We start from the raw sequence: 27,370 nt of genomic DNA on the forward strand, positions 1-27,370 counted from the left end.
TAGATAAAATGACCTTCCTTTTCTTGTGTGTCATTTTATTTAAAAGCCTTATCTATTGATCATTTTCCGCTCTCCGAGTTTAAGCTGGGAGCGCCGTCGGGCAGCTGTGTGCGTGCTCACCGCGCTGGTCCCATGTGGAGTTTCTTTGAGTCCGATAATACAGATAGAAGAGCGTCTTGTTGTGAATGATGAAAAATATATGGAACACGTCTCAGTGAGGAAAAAATACCAACATCAAAGTCCACCTGAGACACAAGGCAGCTACGGAAACCGCTCTGAACGGAACAGCTCCGGGGAAATGTGACAACTCCTCGCTGCCACTCAGCTGCAACGTTGTGATGAACCTGTTCCGTCTTTGTGTGTTTCCGGCTACTTTATCAGTGAGAGAATAACAATCAGGAACAATCAATACAAGGACTCACAAATTCAATTCAATTCAATTTTATTTATATAGCGCCAAATCACAACAAACAGTCGCCTCAAGGCGCTTTGTATTGTGGGTAAAGACCCTACAATAATACAGAGAAAACCCAACAGTCAAAACCCCCTATGAGCAGCACTTGGCGACAGTGGAAAGGAAAAACTCCCTTTTAACAGGAAGAAACCTCCAGCAGACCCAGTCTCAGGGAGGGGCAGTCATCTGCCGCGACCGGTTGGGCTGGACAAATGTCAACAAATTCCTGGAGGGAGCTGCTGAAACTGTCGGAATGGACTCGAGGGAATGAAGAAAGTGAAAAAACAGGGACAAATATGTTTGCAGCCAAAAAACTGAGCACAAAGAGCGAGGACCAAAAAAAGTCCCAGCCGGCACCACATATAAAACACCAGCACACGACTGTAAGGTAATGAACACACACAATCCAGCTACACAAGCAGAAATGCGACATGAGGGCGGCCACATATGGAGCATCTAACCAAGCTAGCTCCAAAACAGAAGCTGTTGTTAATCTGCTGCACTGACACTGAACTTTATTGTAGTTTATTGTAGAATTTATTGAGTTTGGGAGATCATATTGTTCTTTGTTTCTCCCTGTTGATGTTCATGTGTGTCCTTAATATTACACACATTTAGCACGTAGTGCTGCTGTCTGTGAACAGCTGGTTGTTGAATATATTTCTTTAAAGGGTATCTTTGAGTTTTTATTACACAAGAGTTACTCTTGTACCTTGAATCTTGCACCTGACAAAATATGAAAAACTAAAACTAATACTGAGACTAACGAAACTAAACTAAAACTAAGCAATAAACCAAAAATAAAAACTAATAAAAACAAGCAAAACTGCTCTGAAAGCTAATTAAAACTAACTGAATTAAAGAAAAAAAAGGAAAAACTAACTAAAACTAAAGGATAATTTAAAATCCAAAACTATTAAAGCCCTGGTGTGTATCCGTGTGTGTGTGTGTGTGTGTGTGTGTGTGTGTGTGTGTGTGTGTCTGTATGCACGCAGGCCGCACCTTTATCTCTTCACTGGAAAATATGCTGTCTGACTGGCCTGACTTAGTTCACACACTAATGTGTGAAAACATTTTCACTATCAAAGGCTGGCTCAAAAATACATTTGGTGCTTTTTGAGAATCATAAAGTGGTTTCTGCTCTCATGTTCATCCTAAAAACATTCAGATCATCTCCATCATCATATACCTGCTGTGATGGGACTGTTTTTTCAGAGTCATCGATCACAGCATGACTGTCTGTGCAGTACTGACAGACTGAGTCAGTGATGTTAAACACAGCCTTTGTAGAACCAGCTAATATCCCACTGCTGATGTTTTCAGCCACAAACCTGAGCAGATTATTGATATGAGCTTTGACATTAAATCAGGCTGAGCAGGAGGTGAGGAGCCAATAAGAGTGCTGATGAAATTTAAAATGTGACTGATATGTAATCATCTTTAAATAGTTTGGGTAATTAGCAGACAGATCTGAGTTAATATGACAGCTTTTGGTCTGTCTAATCCTGTCACTGAGTATCATGACTCCTCTGTCTGGGAGTAAACAGTCAACATTACTTTCTGCTGGAGGAGAGCCAACAGTTTGTGGCGCAGTGTTTTTAATCAGAGGCTGATATGTTGAAGCTATTGTGTATCCAGGCTACATCTATGTTAAATATAGACTCACAAAGTCTGCTATGAACCACTGTGTAACTGTGTTGACCCCAAAGTTCAGAGCCTCTCTACCAGCCATCTGCTCAAGCTCAGGCCACATTTAGTGAGCAACAAAGCTGCCTGCAGTCATCAGTGAGTGGATCCACAGTAAGAACAAATCTGAGGTCATTTGCTGACCATCAACTAACTCTGAGCTGTTACTCTCTCTTTCACTCATGCTTGCTCTCTCTCTCTCTCTCGCTCTCTCTCGCTCTCACACACACACACACACACACACACACACACACACACACACACTCACACACACACACACACACACACACACACACACACACACACACACAGAGCCTTTTATGAGTCGTTTACCGTGAACTGTGGAGCTTCAAATTATTGCTGCTTCTGCTGGACCTAAGCTGCACATCTATAGCCTAATCATGTGGAGTGTCTTCAAACAATGATCCAAAGTTTGTCCTGAAATCAGAGCTGAACATCCAAACCTCACAGAGCAGAAACAAACAGTAAAGTTCCTGAAGACAAACTGTTAAAGGAAGAAACAGCAAACTTACAGTTTCTGCAAACAGAGCAGAAGAAGAAGAAGCTCCACTCCACACCTGGACACCAAAGTCTGACACACAGGTGAGCTGATTCCTGGAAGGAGGTGGAACTCCACCTGAAGCAGCACAGGTGGGAGGGGCTCAGCAGGAGCAGCAGTCTGGTTCATTTAACATCCTTCAAGTTCCTGAACATCAGACTTTAATGTGAAAGTGAAACTTCCTCTTTGCTCCTTTTCCCATTTTGGCCATTTGAAATTCTCCTTTGATTTTCTCAGAGAGGAAACAGGAACATTTCCCTCCTTTCTTTCCTGCTTCCTTCACATTAAATCTGCACTTTGATTTCCCTCAAACAACATGTTCATAAAGGAGGCACAGCTGAACTTCACAAAGCCTCTGAGCTCTGAATAATACAGTGATCTCATTAATAAGATCAGAATTTCTTTAGTCATGCTGTCTCTACACAAACAGAAAGCATTTATGTTTACACTGAAAACAACACGGCTGGTTCAACTGGTTTGACTCACATAGTGTATGACAGTATGCACCTGGAACACTATGGTTACCTATGCAACATAACTAACCATAGTGGATTTTCGTAAGGGCAGGTGGGAGGTGTTGGTAGAGGAAGTTAAACATCACCTGCTGTGCTCAATCCAGTCCAGATTAAATGACTATACTGCTACTGCTATTGAGAACGTTAATGTATCACTAAATCTAAAAATGTGTGTTTGATGTTTGTGTGTTCAGATGTGACTGAGCTCTGATGGTTTTGGACTTCTGGTGAATGTCCATGTCTGCTACAGACCACAACTAACAGCTCTCATTACTAGAAATCTCGCCAAATTTACCAGCCATTTATCAGACCTCCAACAAACAAAGTGATTGAAACCAGCAAAAAACAATTTAAGCACAAATCCACAAAGAAAGAACAATATAACATCCTCCTGGCTCCCTGTTAAATCTAGAATAGAATTTAAAATACACTGCTCAAAAAAATAAAGGGAACACTTAAACAACACAATATAACTCCAAGTAAATCAAACCTCTGTGAAATCAAACTGTCCACTTAGGAAGCAACACTGATTGACAATCAATTTCACATTCTGTTGTGCAAATGGAATAGAAAACAGGTGGAAATTAATGGCAATTAGCAAGACACACTCAATAAAGGAGTGGTTCTGCAGGTGAGGACCACAGACCACTTCTCAGTACCTATGCTATCTGGCTGATGTTTTGGTCACTTTTGAATGTTGGTGATGCTTTCACATTCGTGGTAGCATGAGACGGACTCTACAACCCACACAAGTGGGTCAGGTAGTGTAGCTCATCCAGGATGGCACATCAATCTGAGCTGTGGCAAGAAGGTTTGTTGTGTCTGTCAGCGTAGTGTCCAGAGGCTGGAGACGCTACCAGGAGACAGGCCAGTACACCAGGACACATGGAGGAGGCCATAGGAGGGCAGAAACCCAGCAGCAGGACCGTTACCTCCTCCTTTGTGCAAGGAGGAACAGGAGGAGCACTGCCAGAGCCCTGCAAAATGACCTCCAGCAGGCCACAAATGTGTATGTGTCTGCACAAACGGTTAGAAACCGACTCCATGAGGATGGTATGAGGGCCCGACGTCCACAGATGGGGGTTGTGCTCACAGCCCAACACCTGCAGGACGCTTGGCATTTGCCAGAGAACACCAGGCTTGGCAAATTCACCACTGGCGCCCTGTGCTCTTCACAGATGAAAGCAGGTTCACACTGAGCACATGTGATAGACGTGACAGAGTCTGGAGACATCGTGGAGAGCGATCTGCTGCCTGCAACATCCTTCAGCATGACCGGTTTGGAAGTGGGTCAGTAATGGTGTGGGGTGGCATTTCTCTGGAGGGCCGCACAGCCCTCCATGTGCTCGCCAGAGGTAGCATGACTGCCATTAGGTACCGAGATGAGATCCTCAGACCCCTTGTGAGACCATATGCTGGTGCGGTTGGCCCTGGGTTCCTCCTAATGAATGAATGAATGAATGAATGAATGAATGAATGAATGAGTTTATTGCCATGTGGGTGAACAAGTTCACACATTGGAAATTGCAGTTACAGAACACCATCCAAGAATACACAAAACACAACACACATGGGGGGATATGTGTCCTGGGGTCATGCAGCCGACTTGCAGCGCTACCTTTGGCAGGAGGAGAAAACAACACATCATGGGGAAGTTAGGTTAAAAAAAAGTCATCTGGTACAGTGCTCAAAAAGAGCACTATACCAGGGTCCAAAAAAACCACCTTAGCAACGCATTTGCACATGTAAAGCTAGGACAGCGGCGGTAGGTGAGGTCAGGTCAGGAGGGAATGCAGACGGAGACGAGAGGTGGGGGCATTGTGGAGCCAGATGCCAGGTCCTAGCCAAAACAGTTCGCTGATAGTGATGGAATTTCATCAGCAGCCGTGGTACACCAGATCCAGCTTCACAAATCACAACGCGGAGTGGGGGGAAGAGCAGCCGCACACAGAGCCCTGGAGAGAGATATGGTTGCCAACCCAAGGCCGGCAGGGGAGCCGAATTCCTGATAACAAATGTTGTTTTGGAACAGGCTGCTTGTTTTTCCAACAGCCTTCAGTCTTACTGGGAAACCATTCAAAAATCCAATATTCCAAATTCGTTGATTGCCGTCCTCACTGTGCAGAACCGAACTATATCTCCTGATCTAACCCCTCTCGCCTGCGAGCTCGCTAATCTTGCGGCTCAGGTCCACCAGGCTTTGAGTCTGAGTTTGTACGGCTCTGCTCAGCCCTTCCACCTGGGTCAGCAGCCTCTGCAGATGGCGAACCGCCGTCCAGATTTTCTTAATTTGCCAGTAAAGCAGGTATCCACCGAGCCCAAACAGAGAAGATGCCGCTACCAAAAAGCCGAATATATATGCGTCTTCCACGTCTTCCACTCCAAGGGCTGAGAAGCACACAGGTCTCCACGAGCTCCAAGAGTCGATGACGTATCCAACCGGGTCTGTTCCACTCGGACACGCAGGCTCCCCTGTCCCGGATCTCATAGTGGAAAAAATTTGATCAATGATGGAGAATGCCCAGTTTGCCAGATCCATGTTTCAATCTTGTTCTTATTCGGACAGTGTGTAAAAGACGCTCTCACAGCAAGCAGCAAGCGGAGAGATGGGGAGGGCAGGGAGAGAGAGATAGTGCGACCGTCTCCGACAAGAGCAGGAAGAAGATAATGCAGGACAATGCTAGACCTCATGTGGCTGGAGTGTGTCAGCAGTTCCTGCAAGATGAAGGCATTGAAGCTATGGACTGGCCCCTCCATTCCCCAGACCTGAATCCAATTGAGCACATCTGGGACATCATGTCTTGCCCCATCCACCAACATCACGTTGCACCACAGACTGTCCAGGAGTTGGTGGATGCTTTATTCCAGGTCTGGGAGGAGATCCCTCAGGAGACCATCTCATCAGGACCTCATCAGGAGCATGCCCAGGCACTTTAGGGAGGTCATACAGGCACGTGGAGGCCACACACAATACTGAGCCTCATTTTGACTTGTTTTAAGGACATTACATCAAAGTTGGATCAGCCTGTAGTGCGTTTTTCCACTTTTGTGTGTGACTCCAAATCCAGGCCTCCATTGGTTAGTAAATGTGATTTCCATTGTTGATTTTTGTGTGATTTTGTTGTCAGCACATTCAACTTTGTACAGAACAAAGTATTCAATGAGAATATTTCATTCATTCAGATCTAGGATGTGTTATTTGAGTGTTCCCTTAATTTTTTTGAGTAGTGTATTCTTGGCTGAGTGCCAACCCTTGAAAAAAACCTTTTGTTCAGGATGCAGTATAAGTGGAGTAATATTTCCAGATCTTCTGGCAAGAACTTTTTTCAATTATTTCAAGGTCTATGTTTATGAGTGAGATTGGGTGGTAGCTGGATTGGAGTGAGAGTCTTTGCCTTGTTTAAGAAGCAGGCTCATGTTGGTGGAGTTTAGATTTGGAGCTATTTCATCATACTAACAGCAGTAAAATAAATCTCAGGATGAACTCTGGCTGCGCACCAAACTTGTGTTCATTGGGCAATAATGTGTGAACGTCTCTGAGCAGTTTGTAAATTGATGTTTTGGGTCAGTGCAGCTCAGTGATTCCTCTCTGATATCACAGTTTGTCTCATCTGCAGCAAACTAACTGCAGCTGACATGAACTGAATCATCTGAGCTGAACTGAGCTTCAGAGAAACACAACATCCTGATATTCACTGTGAAGCTTTGAGTGGAAAAAGACAGAAAAACAACATGTGGATCCTGGAATAATGGCAGCTTCCATCTTTAAAGGCCTGAAGAGGAAGAAGTTTACAAGGAATCATTGAGAACAGTTTCAAACATCAACCGATTGAATCCATGAATCTGAAAACGTGTTTGTGAGTGAAAGAGACAGACATGTACAGACTGAACTATCTGTTCAACAGTCAGAGTTTCTCTGACAGGAGGACACTCTTTACACTAAACTCAGCACAGAGACACTGAGGAAGACAGTGAGACTGTAAATCCAGGATAAAGAGGTTCAGTGAATGTGGTGTTGAAGGTGTGGAGGTGGATCAGAGTGTCAGAGGAGACTCTGTAGAAGGACAGAGTGCCAGCAGGACAGTCCACATATGCTGCTACTCTGTGAGAGACAGAGGAGGAGGAGGAGATTGATGTCTTCTGGTTATTGTGCCAAACAGAGTAACCATCATCATCAGAGCAGAACAGACTCCAGGACTTATTATTCTTTCCAAACACACAGTCAATACATTTTCCTTTCTTGCTGATTCTTCTGTAACTCACTGATATATAAACCTTTCCTCTCCACTCGACCTCCCAGTAACAGCGATAAGTTGGACTATCTCTACACAGCAGCTGAGGCCAGCCATCAAACCTGTCTGGATGATCAGGATATGACTGAACCTCCTTCACACACATCACCTTCCTGTTGTTGTCAGACAGTTTGAGGTTTGTGTTCACTGTGTTTGTGTCGATTGTGAGTTGACAGGAATCTGATGGAGAGAACAAACACAATCCAGCTGCAGTTATTGATCCATCATCTGTTCATTGATTGACACTTTGATGATGACTCCTGACATCAGAGATGTGAATGAGTGATGTGACAGTTTGAAGATGGTTGAATGTGTGCTGCTTTGTTTTCATCAATCACATTAAAAACACACTTACACTTCCTCAGACCTGGTCTCAACCATTGGACTCCAGCAGGCTCCACCCTGAAAGGAGGAGGGGGGTCAGAGCAGCCTAGTCTCTTTCAGCATGCACACATGGATGTTACATCGCTCTCAGACACACACTGTTAGACACTGATAAAGTAACACCCCAACATTTGGACTGATACACTTGAAGGAAATCTCTCTATAGTCCTGTCCTGTGGTGGTCGTGTTCCAGTAAGGCTGTTTCATGGGACCAAAATCATCATTTTGATTATATTATCATATTAATAATATGATTAAGAAGTTGATGGATATCTCCTGTAAAAAGATATTTTAAGCTCCATAACATAATATTTAAGTTAATAAATAATTGTGTTGAGTGATTAAGATTACAGTATCAAAATAATGTTTTGGATTTTCTTCTACTCAAACAGCCTTATGGGAACATGACAACCACAGAACTTGGGAGACATTGCCCCAGAGGCTATCAACCACATACTAGCAGGATGTACAGGGGTTGGACAATGAAACTGAAACACCTGGTTTTAGACCACAGTAATTTATTAGTATGGTGTAGGGCCTCCTTTTGCGGCCAATACAGCGTCAATTCATCTTGAGAATGACATATACAAGTCCTGCACAGCGGTCAGAGGGATTTTAAGCCATTCTTCTTGCAGGATAGTGGCCAGGTCATGACGTGATGCTGGTGGAGGAAAACGTTTCCTGACTTGGTCCTCCAAAACACCCCAAAGTGGCTCAATAATATTTAGATCTGGTGACTGTGCAGGCCATGGGAGATGTTCAACTTCACTTTCATGTTCATCAAACCAATCTTTCGCCAGTCTCGCTGTGTGTATTGGTGCATTGTCATCCTGATACACGCCTTCAGGATACAATGTTTAAACCACTGGATGCACGTGGTCCTCCAGAATGGTTTGGCAGTCCTTGGCAGTGACGCGCCCATCTAGCACAAGTATTGGGCCAAGGGAATGCCATGATATGGCAGCCCAAACCATCACTGATCCACCCCCATGCTTCACTCTGGGCATGCAACAGTCTGGGTGGTACGCTACTTTGGGGCTTCTCCACACCGTAACTCTCTCGGATGTGGGGAAAACAGTAAAGGTGGACTCATCAGAGAACAATACATGTTTCACATTGTCCACAGCCCAAGATTTCCGCTCCTTGCACCATTGAAACCGACGTTTGTCATTGGCACGAGTGACCAAAGGTTTGGCTATAGCAGCCCGGCCATGTATATTGACCCTGTGGAGCTCCCGATGGACAGTTTTGGTGGAAACAGGAGAGCTGAGGTGCGCATTTAATTCTCCATGATTTGGGCAGCCGTGGTTTTATGTTTTTTGGATACAATCCGGGTTAGCACCCGAACATCCCTTTCAGACAGCTTCCTCTTGCGTCCGCAGTTAATCCTGTTGGATGTGGTTCGTCCTTCTTGGTGGTATGCTGACATTACCCTGGATACCGTGGCTCTTGATACATCACAGAGACTTGCTGTCTTGGTCACAGATGCACCAGCAAGACGTGCACCAACAATTTGTCCTCTTTTGAACTCTGGTATGTCACCCATAATGTTGTGTGCATTGCAATATTTTGAGCAAAACTGTGCTCTTACCCTGCTAATTGGACCTTCACACTCTGCTCTTACTGGTGCAATGTGCAATTGATGAAGATTGGCCACCAGGCTGGTCCAATTTAGCCATGAAACCTCCCACACTAAAATGACAGGTGTTTCAGTCTCATTGTCCAACCCCTGTAAGATGCAAGCTGGGACTGAGTACACTGAGAGGCACAATCAAGTGGCTGTGACAGTGTACATGAACATCTGCCACATATGGACTATAAGTCCCCAAGTCCTGACAGGAGATACCACCAAAGATGGTTGAGAACAACAGAGCTAAGTCCCAGCAGGACTTTGAGTTCCAGGCAGGAAAGCAGCTGCTGGTTAACCATCCAGAAATAGTAATGGCTGAGAAGGAAAAGAAGACTACTGTTGTCATAGACGTGGCAATCCCAGTGGGCAACAATATCAGTAAAGAGGAACACAAAAAAATAGAAAAGTATCAGAGCTGAAAGAACAGCTGGAGCCGATGTGGAAAGTAAAGTATGAAATTTATCCAGTCGTAATAGAAGCATTAGGAGCTGTAACCCCAAAACTGGACGAGTGGCTCCAGCAGGTTCCCGGCACCACATCAGAGGTCTCTGTCCAGTAGAGTGCAGTCCTAGAAACAGCTAATGCCGCATTTCCATTAGTACCTACTCAGCATGGCTCGACTTGGCTCAGCATGTTTTGTAGGCATTTCCATTAGTACTTGGTACCAGGTACTTTTTAGTACCCACTCAGCCGGGACTCCAAGCGATCTGAGGCGATCCAAAAATGTAACGTCGAAGGACAGCATGCCACTTATTGCCCAGGGAGTGTCATCACTAGCTGAATCATGAGAGTGACTCCTTCACCAGAATCAACCGTGCCATTTTTAAAACCTGACAGCAAGAAAATGGAGACTCGTAAACCGCTGGGAGGCTTGGTTGAATTCCCAGATTGATGGTTTGTAGTGGTAGTTTTGCAACAACAGAGCCTTCTGAAACGTGCACACAGCAAATACTTAACAATGATGACCTTCATCCATTAAAACTTTGTACGGGGGACTTACACATGATGAAAACAGTATAGTGGCATTTGCTACCGTTAGCTTGCCTCTATCTTATCCATTGTTGTGTTGTGTTTTGAGTCACATACAAATTCCATCAAGAGACTACTGCCCATGTTGCTATATCGACTCCACCAACACTGAGATGGTACTCAATTGCAATGGAAACAAAATAAGACCAAGGCAAGTTGTGTCAAGGCCTCTGGTAGAAGACCCAAGTTTGAGGAACACACACACAGACACACACACACATACCACCTCCAGAGGGTCAAAGGGACATATCCATCCATCCATCCATCATCTGGCAGATATCATCTGTAGCTGCAACAGACCCATCCATACCTGAGAGTTTCCAGTTTTAGGTGCTCCAGCAGCTTCACTCCTGCCTCTCCTGGATGGTTGTAGCTCAGGTCCAACTCTCTTACATGGGAGGGGTTGGAGCTAAAAGCTGAGACCAGAGACTTACAACCTTCTTCTGTGATCAGACAGCCTGACAGCCTGCAGACACCACATGATAGAAAGATCTGTGTCCAAAAAATACTTAAAATACATAAATACAAAAATACATAAATAACTAAATGACTGAATGTTTGTTAACCCACTTAACACTGACTTATGAATCATTCAAGCATGAAAATGGCATTTAACTCAAGGGATGAACCAGTGTTGTGTTAACACATAAACAATTTAACAGAGTACCAGTTTTAAATTGTACCTTCAGGGACTTTTTTACTAGCAGCATTTGTTAAAAAATGGTTAGGGTTGGTTGAGATTTAGTTATTAATTTGTAAAGCAGCACCTACAGACTGCTTTTAAGGTGGAATGTTTTCTTGTATCTTACCTTCATGCAAATGTTGACATTGTGAATCATAAAAGACTTAGCACCAGATTTACTAACACTGCACCAAAGCAAAACTCTGTTTTGGTGTTAAAAAGTTACTCTTACTAAAGAGGCACAGTGAGATTTGGTTCTAGAAGTGTTGCTTTATTTGGGGAGCATCAGACAGATAAAGAGGAGAATCCAGAAGAAAAATGGATATAAGGATCCTTGTTTTACAAGCGGTCAACCTAGTATTTTTGTCACAAGTGAGCCTTTTATTGAGGCTGATGTAGGGCTGAGCGATATGCACCAAAAGTAATATCTCAATATTTTTTAGCTAAATGGCGATATACAATATATATCTCGATATATTTTCTTCCCAAAAGGTATAAACAAAAAGGCCCTTCAGTCAAAGCTACGTGTCCCAAATGTCTCACAGACATTTTTATTAACATTCAGCTGTAGATGTACGTGAGAAATTGCTCAAAAATAAACTATTGGCATATTTAAATAGTAATGGTCCTCAAATGAATTTATGCTTTTTTTCCCTCTATAAGAAGACTCACAGCTGTGCTATTATAATGTAACTAGAAAAGATACAGAACAAAAACAGCAAAAGGCTGACTTATACTTTACAAAGCCAGTCTGGTGAAATCTACTTCATTGGAAAGTACTTCCTCCTGTGCGTACTCCTGTACATTCAGCACTGTGACAGACTGAATGAACAAAATTCCATCTGCAGGATTTTAGCATCTCAGTAAATCCACAGACATATGACGCTGACGTATCAGAGCAACGGGCCCAGCTGCTCAATGCAGCGTACACAAAACACTGCGACAGCGGAGGATTTCAGGTTTCCAAAACTCTCCGACCTCACCAAAAAAAGTAATTAAATTTGTCACTAGTCGCCAGCAGGGTCTGAAAAGCCACTAAATCTAGCAACTAAGTTGGGAACACTGCCATGTGGTTGCTTCCTGCATGACCAATGGGTGAAGTGGAGAGAGGCAGGGCAGTGCGAAGCTGTGCAGAGGCAAACTAAGCGAAAGGCGAACTGGTGGACCTATAAGTATAATTGGAACGCGACCTACACTATATCGATATAAACTATCTGATATCGCATATGAAAATATATCAATATTTTTTTTGAAACTGATATATCACCCAGCCTTAGGCTGAAGACATGAATGCAAAAGTGTACAAGGACAGAAAACTACAGAAAACACAAAATGGGACAACTAGGAAATGCTGGAACTAGGGAACACAGGACCGTAAACAGGAATGACAGAATGTAGACTGAGATGCATGCAGAGACTCTGACACTAGACAAAAGGAGACTGTGACAATAAATTCACAAGATGGGTGAGGAGAAAGCCGGAGTGAATGATTCACAGGTGACTGAAATCATGGGAGATGAGACAAGGAAGTAAATGTGGTGTCTGGTCGATCTTTGTGTTAAACTGTGTGTTAAACTGCATCTATGTATAGGTTTTCTCCTTTAGGATGATGGCCTTGAGTTCAGGGCTGCTTTGATCAGTAAATGGTATGAGAGAGTGTAACCTCTTGTTGCTCTCTCTAAAAAAGGAATGACCTCACATTCATGCAGGAAACAAGCTATACCTGGTTTTTCAGAAAATACTTTATGTAGTGTCTGTACTGCTATGCTAAAATTCTATGTATGCATATGTGTTCTCTTTCCTTAAAGTCTTTACTGGGTTGTGCAAGGCCATTTGAGAGGAAATGTGATGTAAACATCCCCCACACAAAAGAATGCATAGTATGTCCTTGTAGGATCTCTGGCTTGCCATATAAGGAATTGTCCATATGTTTAGCTGTAAGTTAGGAGCTTGGAGCTGTTTTCATAGCCATATATGGAAGTTAGGAATGTGGGGGGTTGCCAACACTATATAATCTCTGTTTCTCCGTTGTTTAGTGGAGTTAGGAAGATTGGGCCTCCTGTCCCCCGATGGCTTTACAAAGCATCGGTTCTGACATTGTCTTTTTTGTAAATAAACTCTATGTTATACATTAAGACTGTTGGCGAAGGATTTCTTCAACTACACCATCATGCTACCGAGAAACAACATTTTTGGTCACACAAACAACTACATAAACTAAAAGCAAAGCACAAGAGACTGACAAAGTAAAACAGGCACACCGAACATGGAGTCGGGAATGCAAACTTCACAACACATAGGAAGACAGAGACACTGAGGTAAGAGACACATGAATGAGCATAACACAAGAGGTAAGACACAACGGGGGGGGGGGAGCATATACTCAGGGGAAAACAGAGGAAAAAGTAAACGCTAAGGCCACTGGAAACTTAAGAACAAATCAAGTATACTTAACAAGAAACACTTGAAACTGTAAAAACCTTAAAATAAATCAAGAATGAACTAGTAAGAACCTTACACACTGAAGAAAATATGAAGAAAGTAAAAAACATTGAACAAACCTGAGATCACACAAAATAAATGAAATTAAAAGTCCAACAACTCAAAAACACTGGGTCACAGACCCAGGACCACGACATTCTCACAGTGAGCAGAGCGTTTTGCAGTGATTCATCTCTTTAGTCACATTTCTACATACAGATTGGTACACACTGAAAACAACTGTGAGTACCTGCTCACTATTTCTCACACAGACAGCAACTTTTATGGGGTTTCATTCTTCTTTTCTTCTCTCGTGTTTATATTGTGTTTGCTGTTCATTTTTTTGTCCCTATGCTTACTACTTATTCATTGGCTTATTTGCTGTTTTCTTGTGATAGTTCACTTTCTTCCCTGTCTCATTATCTTGATTGTCTTTGCCTGTGTCTTTTCCACTGCTGTGTCCACTTCTCCTCACTAGCCCTGTTTATTTATAATACTGTCTTCCCTCTGTTCCTTGGCAGAGAGTCAGTTAGTCATTCTTGTGTATTTCCAGTCTGTTAAGATTGAGAATTTTTTTTCCATCACCTGAAATTAATGTAGATTGCGATTTTACATCTGCCTTCCTAAGAGTGTGCATTTCTGTCCTAATCCTGCACTTAGGATCCATGTTCAGTAACAGCTCGAGACCTGATGGTGAATGAATGTTTTTTCTTATACACATCATGCTTATGGAGAGAATCTGTTATTGGCTGCATTGTATTGGCTGTGCGGTGAACAAAGCAGGACCCAAATGCAGGACTCTGGAAACAGGACTTAAGCTGAAAATGCTCAGCTGTTATTCTGTTCTGTTTTTGTTGCGTTTCCAAGTTTGCTTATGATGTGGTTTTTTTGTATGATTTTCTGTATTATTAGTTATAGTTATTTATATTAAATTCCTGGTTCCTGTTCTTGTCTTCCTCACATCTGTTTTAATGTCTGGTTTATTCTTGTGTCATTTTGTCGTCTCATGTGTTTTATTCCCAGTCTTGTGACAGGTCTGCGTCTCGGTCCCCGTGCTTACTTATTTCCTGTTTTACTTAGTCGTCTCTTGTGCTCTGTGTTAAGTTTACATCCTTGTCTCATTTTGTGATTATGTTCAGCTGTGCTCCCCACTTGTTGCCTGTTTTCTGATTGTCCTGCTGTAGTCTCTCAATCTTCCCCTTGTCTCTGGTCAGAGTCTCATCGTTGCAGTGTTTGTTCTCGTTTCCAGCGTTCCCTAGTCAATATTTCCCAGTTCAGGTTTACCTTAGTTTCTGTTCCTCTGACTTTGTGAGTTTTGTTATGCTAGCAACCAGAATAAAGGCTTCTTTTCTGTTAATCTCTGTCCGCCTGCCTCTGAGTACTGCAATTGGATCTTCACCTCCACACACTCAACACCTTCAGCTTCCATGCACCATGACATATTCAAATACCTAAACTATGACTGCCTGAGAATCTAATAAAGAAACAAAACAGAAATAACAGTAAAAAGGAACAAAACTACAGTAAACTAAGAATCAGTCCAGAACCAAAAGTGATGGGTCACAGACCCAAGATCTTCACAGAAACACATTTGCAAAAACTATGCTGTATTATTCTGTTAGTACTTAATTGTGACCTTGAACTATCTCACTGGGTCTAATTCATATACAAAGATGCAGGCAGTTCATTTCAATAATGATTTACGTAATCTACCAAGAGGAGTGCAGATTGAGTCAAAAATAAACAGCCATGAGTAATAGAACAATGTTCTTTCAATGATAATGCAGAACAGACTATGATGATGGTGAACTGTTTTATTAAACACTGATGGATGACTGTGTGTGGGGTCTCTGTTTTAAACCTGGAATCTCTGTGAGATGACCTGTATAATAAGCAGAAGAACACAAAGCGATGTTTACTGCCAGATCCTGACCCATCCATGTATCAGTAGTTACTGAACCCAAATAAAGGCTTTATACATTCATAACGAGGAGTTACAAGATGCAGCCCCAAGGACCATTTTTCCTATCCACCTCTGCCACCTCTGATAATACTCCATTCACAAATCATATCAGGCACAAAATAAATGATTTTTTTCAGTTGTTAAACATGAAGAAATTTGCAGTCATTGATGAGTCGCAACCCTGAGAACCTACTGCAGATACATGTGCAATAAGGCAAAAATACCTCTCAGTCACAAAACTGTGCCTCTTTAGTAAATCAAAAACCAAAAGATGGTTTGTACTGGTGTAGGCCCTAAATATACTGCATTTCCATGATTGTTTTTGCATGTTTTAATATGTTGTTTCACCTAGTTCCCATTTAATACAATGAAATAAAGAATGGCTCTAGACTTCTGCACAGTACTGTAAATGGAAATCCTCAAACATATTTGGACACTTCACAACACTCCTTGATACTGCATGTTTGATTTTAGGTGATCATCAGTTGAAAAACTTAAAGAATCCTGACCTCAATGTTTCCAGTTTCCAGTGTGTACTTTCCAGTCCTGAAGACAACTCTTTCACACCAGAGTCCTTCAGTTCATTGTTACTCAGGTCCAGCTCTCTCAGACTAGAACACTGCGAAGTGAGAACTGAGGAGACAATTACACAGCTTCTTTCTGAGAAGTTACAGCCACTCAGTCTGAGAAGACAATAATTGACAGGAAAACCATTAAATTAAATGTAAAACACAAAGATTAATAACGTACCTAATGCAATAATTATATGAATGAGCTTGTTAAAGTCAATTATGCTAACACATGCTAAGACAGTGTAAACAGCAGTATTTTTTAAATCAAGTTTTGTGTGGCATTCTAACACTTAGTTTATGCTTACTGTTGTCCCCTTGGCAAATGGTCTTGCAAATACTGGTGTGTACCATATTTGGTGTCTTTTCGCCTGCTGTGTACTGCTCAATTTTTGTAACCTGGGGGATGCACTGCCCAGCTAGTGGGGGCTGGATGAAAGCAATGGATGTATGATAGTGTCGGTCTTTACCGCCATTTCACTGTATGTCGGTACAGGAGTTAAGATATGTCCAGATCTTTAAAGGGAAATGCTGCAACAGTTTGAAAAGATGTCCCTTTCTGAAGAAAACTTCTGAAAAAATCTTGGAAATTTCTTTGCTTCCTGTTTCGACTTGTTTTATTTCTATACCTACATTGATGAAGAGTTTTTTTTTTCCTCAGTAGTGATATCTGATGTTCAGGGGAAGACTACATTTCTGTGATTAATATAAATATAAGGGAAATACCAATGTACATGCCAGCACACTGTGTTGAGGACATCTATGTAATTTTTTGTTTGTAAACAAAAGTTGACTGATTTTTTTCATGCAGTGTAGATGTCAAAAGGAGCTCACATCACAAACATCAAGCTCTTACATGAGCACTTCTAGGTTACAGTGTGAACCTGCCACTCCAGCCAACAGCAGCTCCAATCCTGAATCCCATAGATTATTGTTACTCAGGTCTAGAGCTCTCAGCTCACAGCCCTCTACTCTGAGAATGGTGGACAGAGCTTCACAGCTTCTCTCTGACAGGTTAGAGTTACTGAGCCTGAAGAGAGAAATGACACAAGTATGAGGGGTTTGTTTCCTTGAAAAAGATCATGAAAACTTTGTGATTGCTTACAGAGCTTTATTGGAGGCTTTGACCACTGGCAGCAGCCTCAGCAGAGCCTCCTCTGAAGCAGAGTATTTCTTCAGGTCAAACTTATCTAGATCTTCTTCTGATGACAGTAAGATGAAGATCAGAGCTGACCACTGAGCAGGAGACACTTGATCTGTGGAGAGACTTCCTGAACTCAGGGACTGTTGGATCTCCTCCACTAGAGAACGATCATTCAGTTCATTCAGACAGTGGAACAGGTTGATGCTTTTCTCTACAGAGAGATTCTCATTGAGCTTCTTCTTGATGTACTGGACTGTTTCCTGATTGGTCTGTGAGCTCCTTTCCTTCAGAGGAAGGAGGCATTGTAGGAGAGTATGGCTGGTATATAGCCTCTGTCTTGTTTGTGCCAGTAGGCCTTGTAATAGAGTTTGATTGGTCTTCAGTGAAAGACCCAGGAGGAAGCGGAGGAACAAGTCCAGGTGTCCATTTGGACTCTGTAAGGCCTTGTTCACAGCACTCTGGTAGAAGTGTTGCTCTGTCTGCGAGGTTGATTGTTGTTCTTCCAGCAGATTGACTCCAGAGTTGATGAAGGTCAGATGGACATGAAGAGCAGCCAGAAACTCCTGAACACTCAGATGGATGAAGCAGAACACCTTGTCCTGGTACAGCCCTCTCTCCTCTTTAAAGATCTGTGTGAACACTCCTGAGTACACTGAGGCTGCTCTGATATCGATGCCACACTCTGTCAGGTCTGATTCATAGAAGATCAGGTTTCCTTTCTGCAGCTGATCAAAAGCCAGTTTTCCCAGAGACTCAATCATCTTCCTGCTCTCTGGACTCCAGTGTGGATCTGTCTCAGTTCCTCCATCATACTTGACCTTCTTCACTTTGGCCTGAACCACCAGGAAGTGGATGTACATCTCAGTCAGAGTCTTGGGCAGCTCTCCTCTCTCTCTGGTTTTCAGCACATCCTCCAGAACTGTAGCAGTGATCCAGCAGAAGACTGGGATGTGGCACATGATGTGGAGGCTTCGTGATGTCTTGATGTGGGAGATGATCCTGCTGGCCTGCTCCTCATCTCTGAATCTCTTCCTGAAGTACTCCTCCTTCTGTGGGTCAGTGAACCCTCTGACCTCTGTCACCACGTCAACACACTCAGAGGGAATCTGATTGGCTGCTGCAGGTCGTGTGGTTATCCAGAGGTGAGCAGAGGGAAGCAGGTTCCCCCTGATGAGGTTTGTCAGCAGCACATCCACTGAGGTGGACTCTGTAACATCAGTCAGGATCTCAGTGTTGTGGAAGTCCAGAGGAAGTCGACACTCATCCAGACCATCAAAGATGAACACAACCTGGAAGTCTTCAAAGCTGCAGATTCCTGCTTCTTTGGTTTCAGTAAAGAAGTGATGAACAAGTTCCACCAAGCTGAACTTTTTCTCTTTCAGCACATTCAGCTCTCTGAAAGTGAATGGAAACATGAACTGGATGTCCTGGTTGGCTTTGTCTTCAGCCCAGTCCAGAGTGAACTTCTGTGTTAAGACTGTTTTCCCAATGCCAGCCACTCCCTTTGTCAGCACTGTTCTGATTGGTTCATCTCTTCCAGGTGAGCCTTTAAAGATGTCTTCTTGTCTGATTGTTGTTTCTGGTCTGTCTGGTTTCCTGGATGCTGTTTCAATCTGTCTGACCTCATGTTCCTCATTGACCTCTGCAGTCCCTCCCTCTGTGATGTAAAGCTCTGTGTAGATCTGGTTCAGAAGGGTTGGGTTTCCTGCTTTAGCGATGCCCTCAAACACACACTGGAACTTCTTCTTCAGAGCAGATTTGAGTTTATAAACAACTCCTGCAAGTGTTCCTGAAAGAACACACAGTAAATTAGCTCAATGAAATCATTATTGAATTAGTAATAAATAAGGACATATTTTAATTATCATTAGCACCACACAGGAACTTCTTTATGTTAAGTTTGTGTTGTCATGTGATAGGAAGACAAAAGAAAAGAAACAAAAAAAGTCTTCTTGCTTTTCTATAACCTGTTTCAAAAATATCTATATCTAAATTAACTTACATCATGTTGTTCTACCCCTAGTTTAACTCTTTAGAGAATTCTTCTTACTGCTTTGTAGATGGTCAGCCAGCTTCTCCTGATTCCCTCTCCTCAGGAAGTGCAGTGTGATATTCATAACTGCCTCTCTACTTCTTCTTTCTTCACCCTTCAAAATCTCACAATCCTTCCACTGCCTCACTAAGGATTCTGCATAATTTGGATCCAGAACCTTCTGGATCTCCTTCAGCTCATTCTTCACAAAATTGATGATGTAGTTTTCCAGCAGCTGGAGCAGAATACCACATGAAAAATCTAATCAGACTAAAATCAGGAAGCCAAACATCAATTCCATGTTGGACACATTGACAAGTCACTGGTCTACAAACTGATGCAAGACAGTGACTGAATGGAATAGATATAAAAGTGTTGTACATGTACAGACCTTAAATATAGTGTGGAGCTGTGTTTTATAGTTTTGGGGAAACTGACCACTGGGAACATCTGAGTTCTTGTAGTCTACTCTGTGGAGGAATGAGAAAGAATTATCTCATATTATGTGAGAGACAAACACAGAGACAAATTTGAAAAAAATTGAATAAAGATAAACTCATGATATAGAAAACTGAAGGACTGGGTGTAGGACTAAAACAATCAGAGAAAAAGAAGTAGAGTCCACACACCAGGAGTAACTCCTAAACAACTTTAGTTAGGATCACCTCACATGATGGATCAGGCATAATGGCCCTTCATCAGACCTAGAGAGCACTACAAGACACACACCCTACATATAAACATCTGATCATGATAATGTGATCAAATATAACAACAAACAAAACAAGAAATACATAAACAAATGTTCATGTATTTATAAATATACAAGATGCGATACATCATTAGTGAACGTGATCAAGTGAAAAATTGCATGCTTCCAGTACCTCAGGAACCAACAGAGCTGCTGATTCAGCATCAGTTAGTGTGGATGCAACTCATCTCCAGATATTCAGCAACTTTAAAAGCAGCTTTATATTACATTAATTCAAACAGAAGGGTGCAGAAAACAAGATCCAAAAGGCACAGTTGAAACAAGAAAAATGTGAAACATAAGCTCCAAAATAATCAATACCAATAGAAGTGTCATAATCCTGGGCCGTGTGCCCACCATTTTGTGTTTAGTTCTTTTGATTTTGTTTTAAATAAGTTCTGTTATGTTCTCTGTTTTTGGTTTGGATTATTTATCTTAGTTTCCGGTCTTGTTATTAGTCATTGCTTATGTTTGGTTTCCTAGTTCCCGTTGTTCCTGTCTCCCCTGCGTCTCTGTCCTAGTGTCTGCTTTGTTCATTTGTCATGTCCCTGCATTCTCGTCACTGTTACCATCATTGTTAGTTTCCTGCTGTGTGTTGCTGGTTCAAGATTTATGTTTATTCTTTTGTTCATGTCAAGTTAGGTCATGCTAAGTCCAGTTTAGTGAGCTGATGTTTGAGCCGCTGGCTCTCGTCCAGCCCTTCTTATGTTCGACTCCTGTAAATAAAGCCTAAGTTAAAATTCAGTCTTTCACCTCGGGTGTTGCTGCATTGGGGTCCTCAGCCTGCCTGCCACAGCAGTACCGTATTTTCCAGAGTATAAGTCGCACTTTTTTTCATAGTTTGGCTGGGGGTGCGACCTGTACTCCGGAGCGACTTATATGTGAAATTTATAACACATGAACCAAAATACTCCAGCCACTTGACATCTCCGTGAACCGGAGCTTTAAGGCAGTCTTGCGTAACTTGTGGGCGCAGTGGATGATGGATGGAGAGCACAGCTTAACGGCAACTGGGAGAGTGCGCCACCCAACTTTCCTGGAAGTCATTGGATGGATCAAGAAAACATGGGCTTCAGTGACAACCAAACCATCCTGTTGGGATTCAGAAAGGCTGGAATAATTGGAACTGCAGCTGATGACAGAAGAGGAAGCGGCGCTTTGTCTACCTATGGAGTGTACGGAGTTGTTTAGAAGTGACACCGAGGATGAAGAATTCAATGGATTGATGGTTTGGTTAACTTGTTAGTATGTTCTTTATGCTATGGTTATCTGAATAACTTAATGTTACGTTAACATACCGAACACGTACTCTGTTCGTTGTACGTCATGTAGCTGAATTACGTTAGCATAACGTAGGCGTAACCGTCTTAGCCCTGTTCTTTAATCCATTATTATTTTAAATTGCCTTTTAAGATGGAATTTCTGCTCTGGGTCTCGGATTCTATCAAATAACCCCCCCCCCAAAAAAGTGCGACTTATAGTCCAGTGCGACTTATATATGTTTTTTTCTTCTTTATTATGCATTTTTTGGCTGGTGCGACCTATACTCCGGAGCGACGTATAGTCCGAAAAATACGGTACATGACGAAGAAGGATAAAACCAAGAGAATCAAAATTAAAAGTAAGACTTTTGAAAGGCTTTAGACATAAAATTAAAAGCAAAACAAGATGAAAAACAATGAGTCCATAAGAACAAGAGTGAGTCTACTGTATTAATGTGTCTTCAGAAGTGACGTTTAAGCAAGTCACTTACTGTGAAATTGCTTATCTCCCGAAGGAGGACTGTCAAAATTTGAGGGGTTCTGATTTTAAAGGTCCCTTTTAGATTTGAGGCTGGAAAATGGCTTATGAGAACCAACTCTTTATCCTCTCGAGGTACTTGAGGGTGCTTGAGAGGAATTTGCTTATCCAGTCCACATGTGTTTAGTTAAATTGGAGAAGACATTTAACTACATTTCCCGGGGGGGTCCTCTGAGAGGTGCTTCAGGAGTACAGGCTATTTGGTTATACAAGTGTCAGTAAGAGCTTTGTCCCCATAGCTGGCAATAAGTAAGACCCTTTCCCAGTTGGTGTTGGACTTCACCGGGACTGCTCTTTGCCTGCTGATTATCACCAATTTTCAAAGCACAGAAAGAGTTCGCCTGTATGCGTCTCCATAATGACTCATCACATAAACAGACCATTTTTAAACTAACACATTATCCACATCAAAGCTCTCATGTCTGAATTATGAGGACCTTCTGGAAATAAAACTGGTTTTCTGACTCTATGGTAAGATTGTTGAGTTCCTATTAACTAGAAAATATACTTACTGCCAGGAAAATGTATGTATTTTTTTCAGCATCTATTTGTATGTTCCAAGTTAATGTTCCAACATGTATGGGAGGAAAGTGGAAGCCTAGAGGGAGAAGAAGAGTGTTTATGACCGGGAGAAAGAGAGAGCAGATTTCTCCCATATTGGCTTCTCTTCATTGGCTCCCTGTTAAATCTAGAATAGAATTTAAAATTCTTCTCCTCACATACAAGGTCTTGAATAATCAGGCACCATCTTATCTCAAAGACCTCATAGTACCATATCACCCCAACAGAGCACTTCGCTCTCAGACTGCTGGCTTACTTGTGGTTCCTAGGATACTTAAGAGTAGAATGGGAGGCAGAGCCTTCAGCTTTCAGGCCCCTCTTCTGTGGAACCAGCTCCCAGCTTGGATTCAGGAGACAGACACCCTCTCTATTTTTAAGATTAGGCTTAAAACTTTCCTTTATGATAAAGCTTATAGTTAGGGCTGGATCAGGTGACCCTGAACCCTCCCTTAGTTAAGCTGCTATAGGCCTAGTCTGCTGGGGGGTTCACATAATGCACTGAGTTTTCTTTTCATTCACCTCTTTTTACTCTGTTTCTACCCCACTCTGCATTTAATCATTAATTATTAATAATCTCTGGCTCTCTTCCACAGCATGTCTTTTGTCCTGTCTCTCTCCCCTCACAGCAGATGACCCCCCCTCCCTGAGCCTGGTTCTGCTGGAGGTTTCTTCCTGTTAAAGGGAGTTTTTCCTTCCCACTGTCACCAAGTGCTGCTCATAGGGGGTCGTTTTGACTGTTGGTTTTTTTTTTCATGTAATTAATGTAGGATCCTTACAATTAAAGTGCCTTGAGGAGACTGTTTGTTGTGATCTGCCACTATATAATTAATATGTAATTGAAAATTAAATTCAGCTCTGACATGAAGAGTCATAAAAATCTCGTATGGGGTTAGGTTAACTGTCATTATCAACTGGCCAAAGGTGTGTATATGAGTGTGAAGGATGGTCTGTCTCTCTGTTAGCCTTACAATTAGGGCTGCAACAATTCCTCGAGTAACTCAAATAATTTGATCATAAAATCCTTCCATGCTTTGTTCAAACTCTGCAGCGGTCCAGTGTCTCCCTGTAAGTGGAGCGTTTCACCTGCATCACAGTTCTCCGTTGCTGTCTTCTTCTTTTTTGTGGGTTTAATAGTGGTTGACAAACCAGATTACAGCTGTATTACTGCCACCTACCTGACTGGAGTGCAGATCAGGAGCAGTGATGTCAGTAGCGCGTTACTTAGTTATGCGGGGTGGGACCAAGATGGCGGCTTGAGCAGATGCTCCTTTTCAACCTGTTGCGCCAAACTTGCTAGATTCACTAAACGCTACACATTTATTAATGTTGCTCTTATCAGAAACCCAACCATATTTGACGGCACAACTGTTTTCTCGAGACAGGAAAAGATTCTCTAAGGAGAGCAAAAACCCGCCTGCTACCTCCAGAAACAGCCTGACTTCTGCAGGACACGACTACTCCATGATGGCTGATGCTGCAGACCTGACATTCCCGAACAAAGAAGACTTCCCTCCGCTAACTGTCTTGCCAGAAGGGACCCCTTATAAAGAACCAGCCCACAAAAAAGCCCTCATTGTACAAGGTGAGGAGAAAAGCAGCAACAGTTCCGACATAATTAAAACTCTGTCCAAGCTAATCAAATCCCGTTTTGACACCGTAGAAAAGATGGTCAGCGACAACGCGCTAAAAATCAAGGGGCTCAAAAATCTATTGACTTTGCATTTGAGGAAGTTAAAGATATGAAGAAAAGGGTCGACACAATTGAAAATAAGGCAACAAAAGATGGGGCTACCCTCCTTGAGTTAGAGAAAAGGATCATTGATGCAGAGCGGTACTCCAGACATTGGAAGATGAAGCTTTATGGAGTAGCAGAGACTGTCTCCAAAGAAGATGTGAAGAAAGAAACCATCAGGATCTGCAAGCCATTTTTCCAGAAGGGAAACAACAGCTACCTGATGTGATTGATACTGTTCACCGCTTAGGGAAAATGAAAGAGACTCAAAACTATCAAAGCCACAAATTAATTACTTGCTTTTTGTCTCAACAGTTAGGCTACTTCACCTTACCTTACATCACAATATTCTTGATCTTTGAAATGAATGCCAGCTTCCTTTGAATCATTGCTCTTGAAGGACAAACAGCTGCATTCATGTTCAGATTCTGTTGCTGGAATATCTGGTCTCTGATGGATTCTGATAGAAGATCAAAAATTGTTATATAACCTTAAAATACATATTTTATACAATTAATACATAACAACTCACATTTTACCAAAGGACCATTTTTGTTTGAAATCACGAGGAACGTCTTTTGACCGGTCGCTCTTTATGGACACACAGCTGGGTTCAGGTTCAGGTTCAGGTTGGTTCCTGTGAATAATGATGCAGCAGTGATGTGAGTGCTGAGCTGTGACATGGAGAAGAGTCATGGACAGTTAGAGATGGTCATCTCACCTCTGAGCTTTGGTCTGGCTCTCATGTTCCCCACACAGAGTGGTTTTAGAGGGAGGGACTCCCTCCTCTCTGTCCTCACACTGATCCATGCTGCTGAATTCAGCTCACACACACTTTCTACCTTCACCTGCAGAGGAAACACACATCATTCATGGTCACATCAACTGAAATCCTCCTTTCATCATGTGTGCTGTCCAAATATCATCTGCTTCATCTCAGACTATGGTGTAAGACACAGGAAGCTGGCATCAGCTGCTGTATTCATTGTCAGGACTGGTGCTCATGTAGCACTTTCAACTCGCTAAGACCTCAGGTTTTTACTGCTAGTTGTAGAATATTGACTGCAATGTGCACACAGTAATATTGACCCTTCACAGATGCCGTTGTTCTGGTTTCTGTGCATGCACACTGGGAGTTACATTGTTGTTTATGTTCTGCTCATTTTTTCCACTGGCTACTGCTATGTATACTTGTGACTAGCAGTCATCATTAAAAAAAACAAGTCAACAGATCTGTAATGAGACCCTTTGTTGCCACAACCCATAACACTGGTCACATTCACCCATTCATACAGAAATTTATTCAATCCCACTTTTTTATTGTCCTAATTAGTGTACACACTCACACCCAGTGGATGCAGCCTGGGCAAATTGGGGGGTTTAATATCTTGCCCAAGGATACTTTTTTTTTTTTTTTGCATTTTTGGCCACAGCAGCTTTTCTCAGCAGTGGAGAGAGACAGGAAATGGGGGGGAAATTACAGGGGAAGACACATGGGCAAAGTGGCAACGGGCTGGGACTCGAACCCGCACCGCCTGCACCGCAACGCCAGCCCAAGGATACTTTTACATGCCGATAGTGGAGGAGCCAGGGATGAAACCATCAATCTTCTTATTAGTAGACCTGAGCTGCTCCATATTTTCACTATCAGTCTACCAGATGGATTTGGTACGACTTAAAAGACCATGGGACCTATGACTAAAACATAACAGGAAGTCAACCATTTTGATCTTATTAAGCCATTTTGACAATTTTCTGGTGTCCTTTTCGAAGTCCTCCAAGGGTTTTAATGGGATCAACTTCATATTTGGTCAGTCTTGACTACACTCCTGGGTGAATCAAAATTGCTAACCTTCTGAGTTTTCATTGAAGAGATTGACCCCAGACCTCGATGCTTCAGTGTAAAAATTGTTTCATTTAATGGTGCATCCTGGTGGCATGGCGATTCATTGTGAAACAGGATGTGGTTGTTGAGGTGCTTGGAAAGCTTAAAGTCCTGAAATTTAGCACAAGCCTTCGGCATGATGAAGGCTTTCAGATTTTCTGGCTCTGATCATTGACTATGGCAAAATGAGAATCATCCTCCTATGAGCCTGAAATTTTAATTGGCAGTTCCATGCATGTTATACAGCCACTTGGACTGTAATTAGTGGGTATAGAAGGCATTCAGTAGCTAAAATGACACAACACCCGATTAGCATCTCGGGTTTAAAACATCCATGTCATCATGTGACACTCCTCACCTAGAGCATGTAGGTAGAGCATGTAGGTGAGGAGTGTCACATGATGACACTTTCTTTCATTCACTAACCAAAGCTCATGACAATAGGTAATGGTAAATGGACTGGTTCTTATGTAGCATTTTTCTGCTCTACTTTGAGAACTCAAAGCACTTCATACAACCAGCCTCATTCATCCATTCATAAAAGAACTTCTTTGTTAGATAAAAAGCTAAGTGCTTTCTAACATTCATACTCTGACGGTTACATTGGAGAGCAACTTGGGGTTTAGTATTTTGCCCAAGGATACTTTGGCATGCCAGTGATTTAACCACAAATCTTCTGATGTGTAGGTCACCTGCTTTACCTCCTGAGCTACCCGTGAGCGTGTAGTCATAGATTGACCAGTAAATCGACAGCTTCACTTTTATGTGCAGCTCTGCCTTTACCATGTCAAACCAGTCCAGCTTCTGCATCACTGCAGCCACAGCCCGAATCCATCTGTCAATCCCCCACTCCCTTCTCTCCTCACTCATAAACAAGCCCCAAAGATGCTTACACTTCTCCACTTGGGGCAGGAGGGAGCACTCCACCCTTTTCCAGCTGAGGACCATGGCCTCAGACACAGAGGTGCTAACTGTCATACCTGCCACTTTACACTTGGCTATGAACTGCTCCAGTGCAAGGGGGAGGCCACCACCCAGTGAAGCCAACAGCACCACATCATCTGCAAAAAGCAGAGATGGGATTCTGAGGCCACCAAGGTTAAAGCCTTTCACCACTTCGCTACACCTAGAAATTCTGTCCATAAAAAGTTGAACAGACCTGGTGACAAAAGGCAGCCCTAGTGGAGTTCAATATCTATGTGAAACAAGTCCAACTTATTG

The 27,370-nt window shown here is 42.5% G+C and overlaps 1 protein-coding gene across 1 annotated transcript; it reads right to left on the reverse strand.

Annotated features, from left to right (window-relative positions):
- Positions 1–7,159: 7,159 nt before the first annotated feature.
- On the reverse strand, positions 7,160–25,074 carry LOC115796231 (NLR family CARD domain-containing protein 3-like). The gene is made up of 10 exons (XM_030752535.1): positions 24,986–25,074; positions 24,797–24,901; positions 19,812–19,890; positions 19,439–19,655; positions 17,350–19,177; positions 17,101–17,274; positions 16,185–16,358; positions 10,860–11,015; positions 7,862–7,908; positions 7,160–7,686 (listed from the first exon to the last, which is right to left on the reverse strand). Exons 1-10 carry the CDS (start codon positions 25,072–25,074, stop codon positions 7,160–7,162), a joined length of 3,396 nt encoding a protein of 1,131 aa, XP_030608395.1.
- Positions 25,075–27,370: the final 2,296 nt, after the last annotated feature.

The sequence above is a fragment of the Archocentrus centrarchus genome, chromosome 2 (genome assembly GCF_007364275.1).
Source record: "Archocentrus centrarchus isolate MPI-CPG fArcCen1 chromosome 2, fArcCen1, whole genome shotgun sequence".
Taxonomy (NCBI): Eukaryota; Metazoa; Chordata; class Actinopteri; order Cichliformes; family Cichlidae; genus Archocentrus; species Archocentrus centrarchus.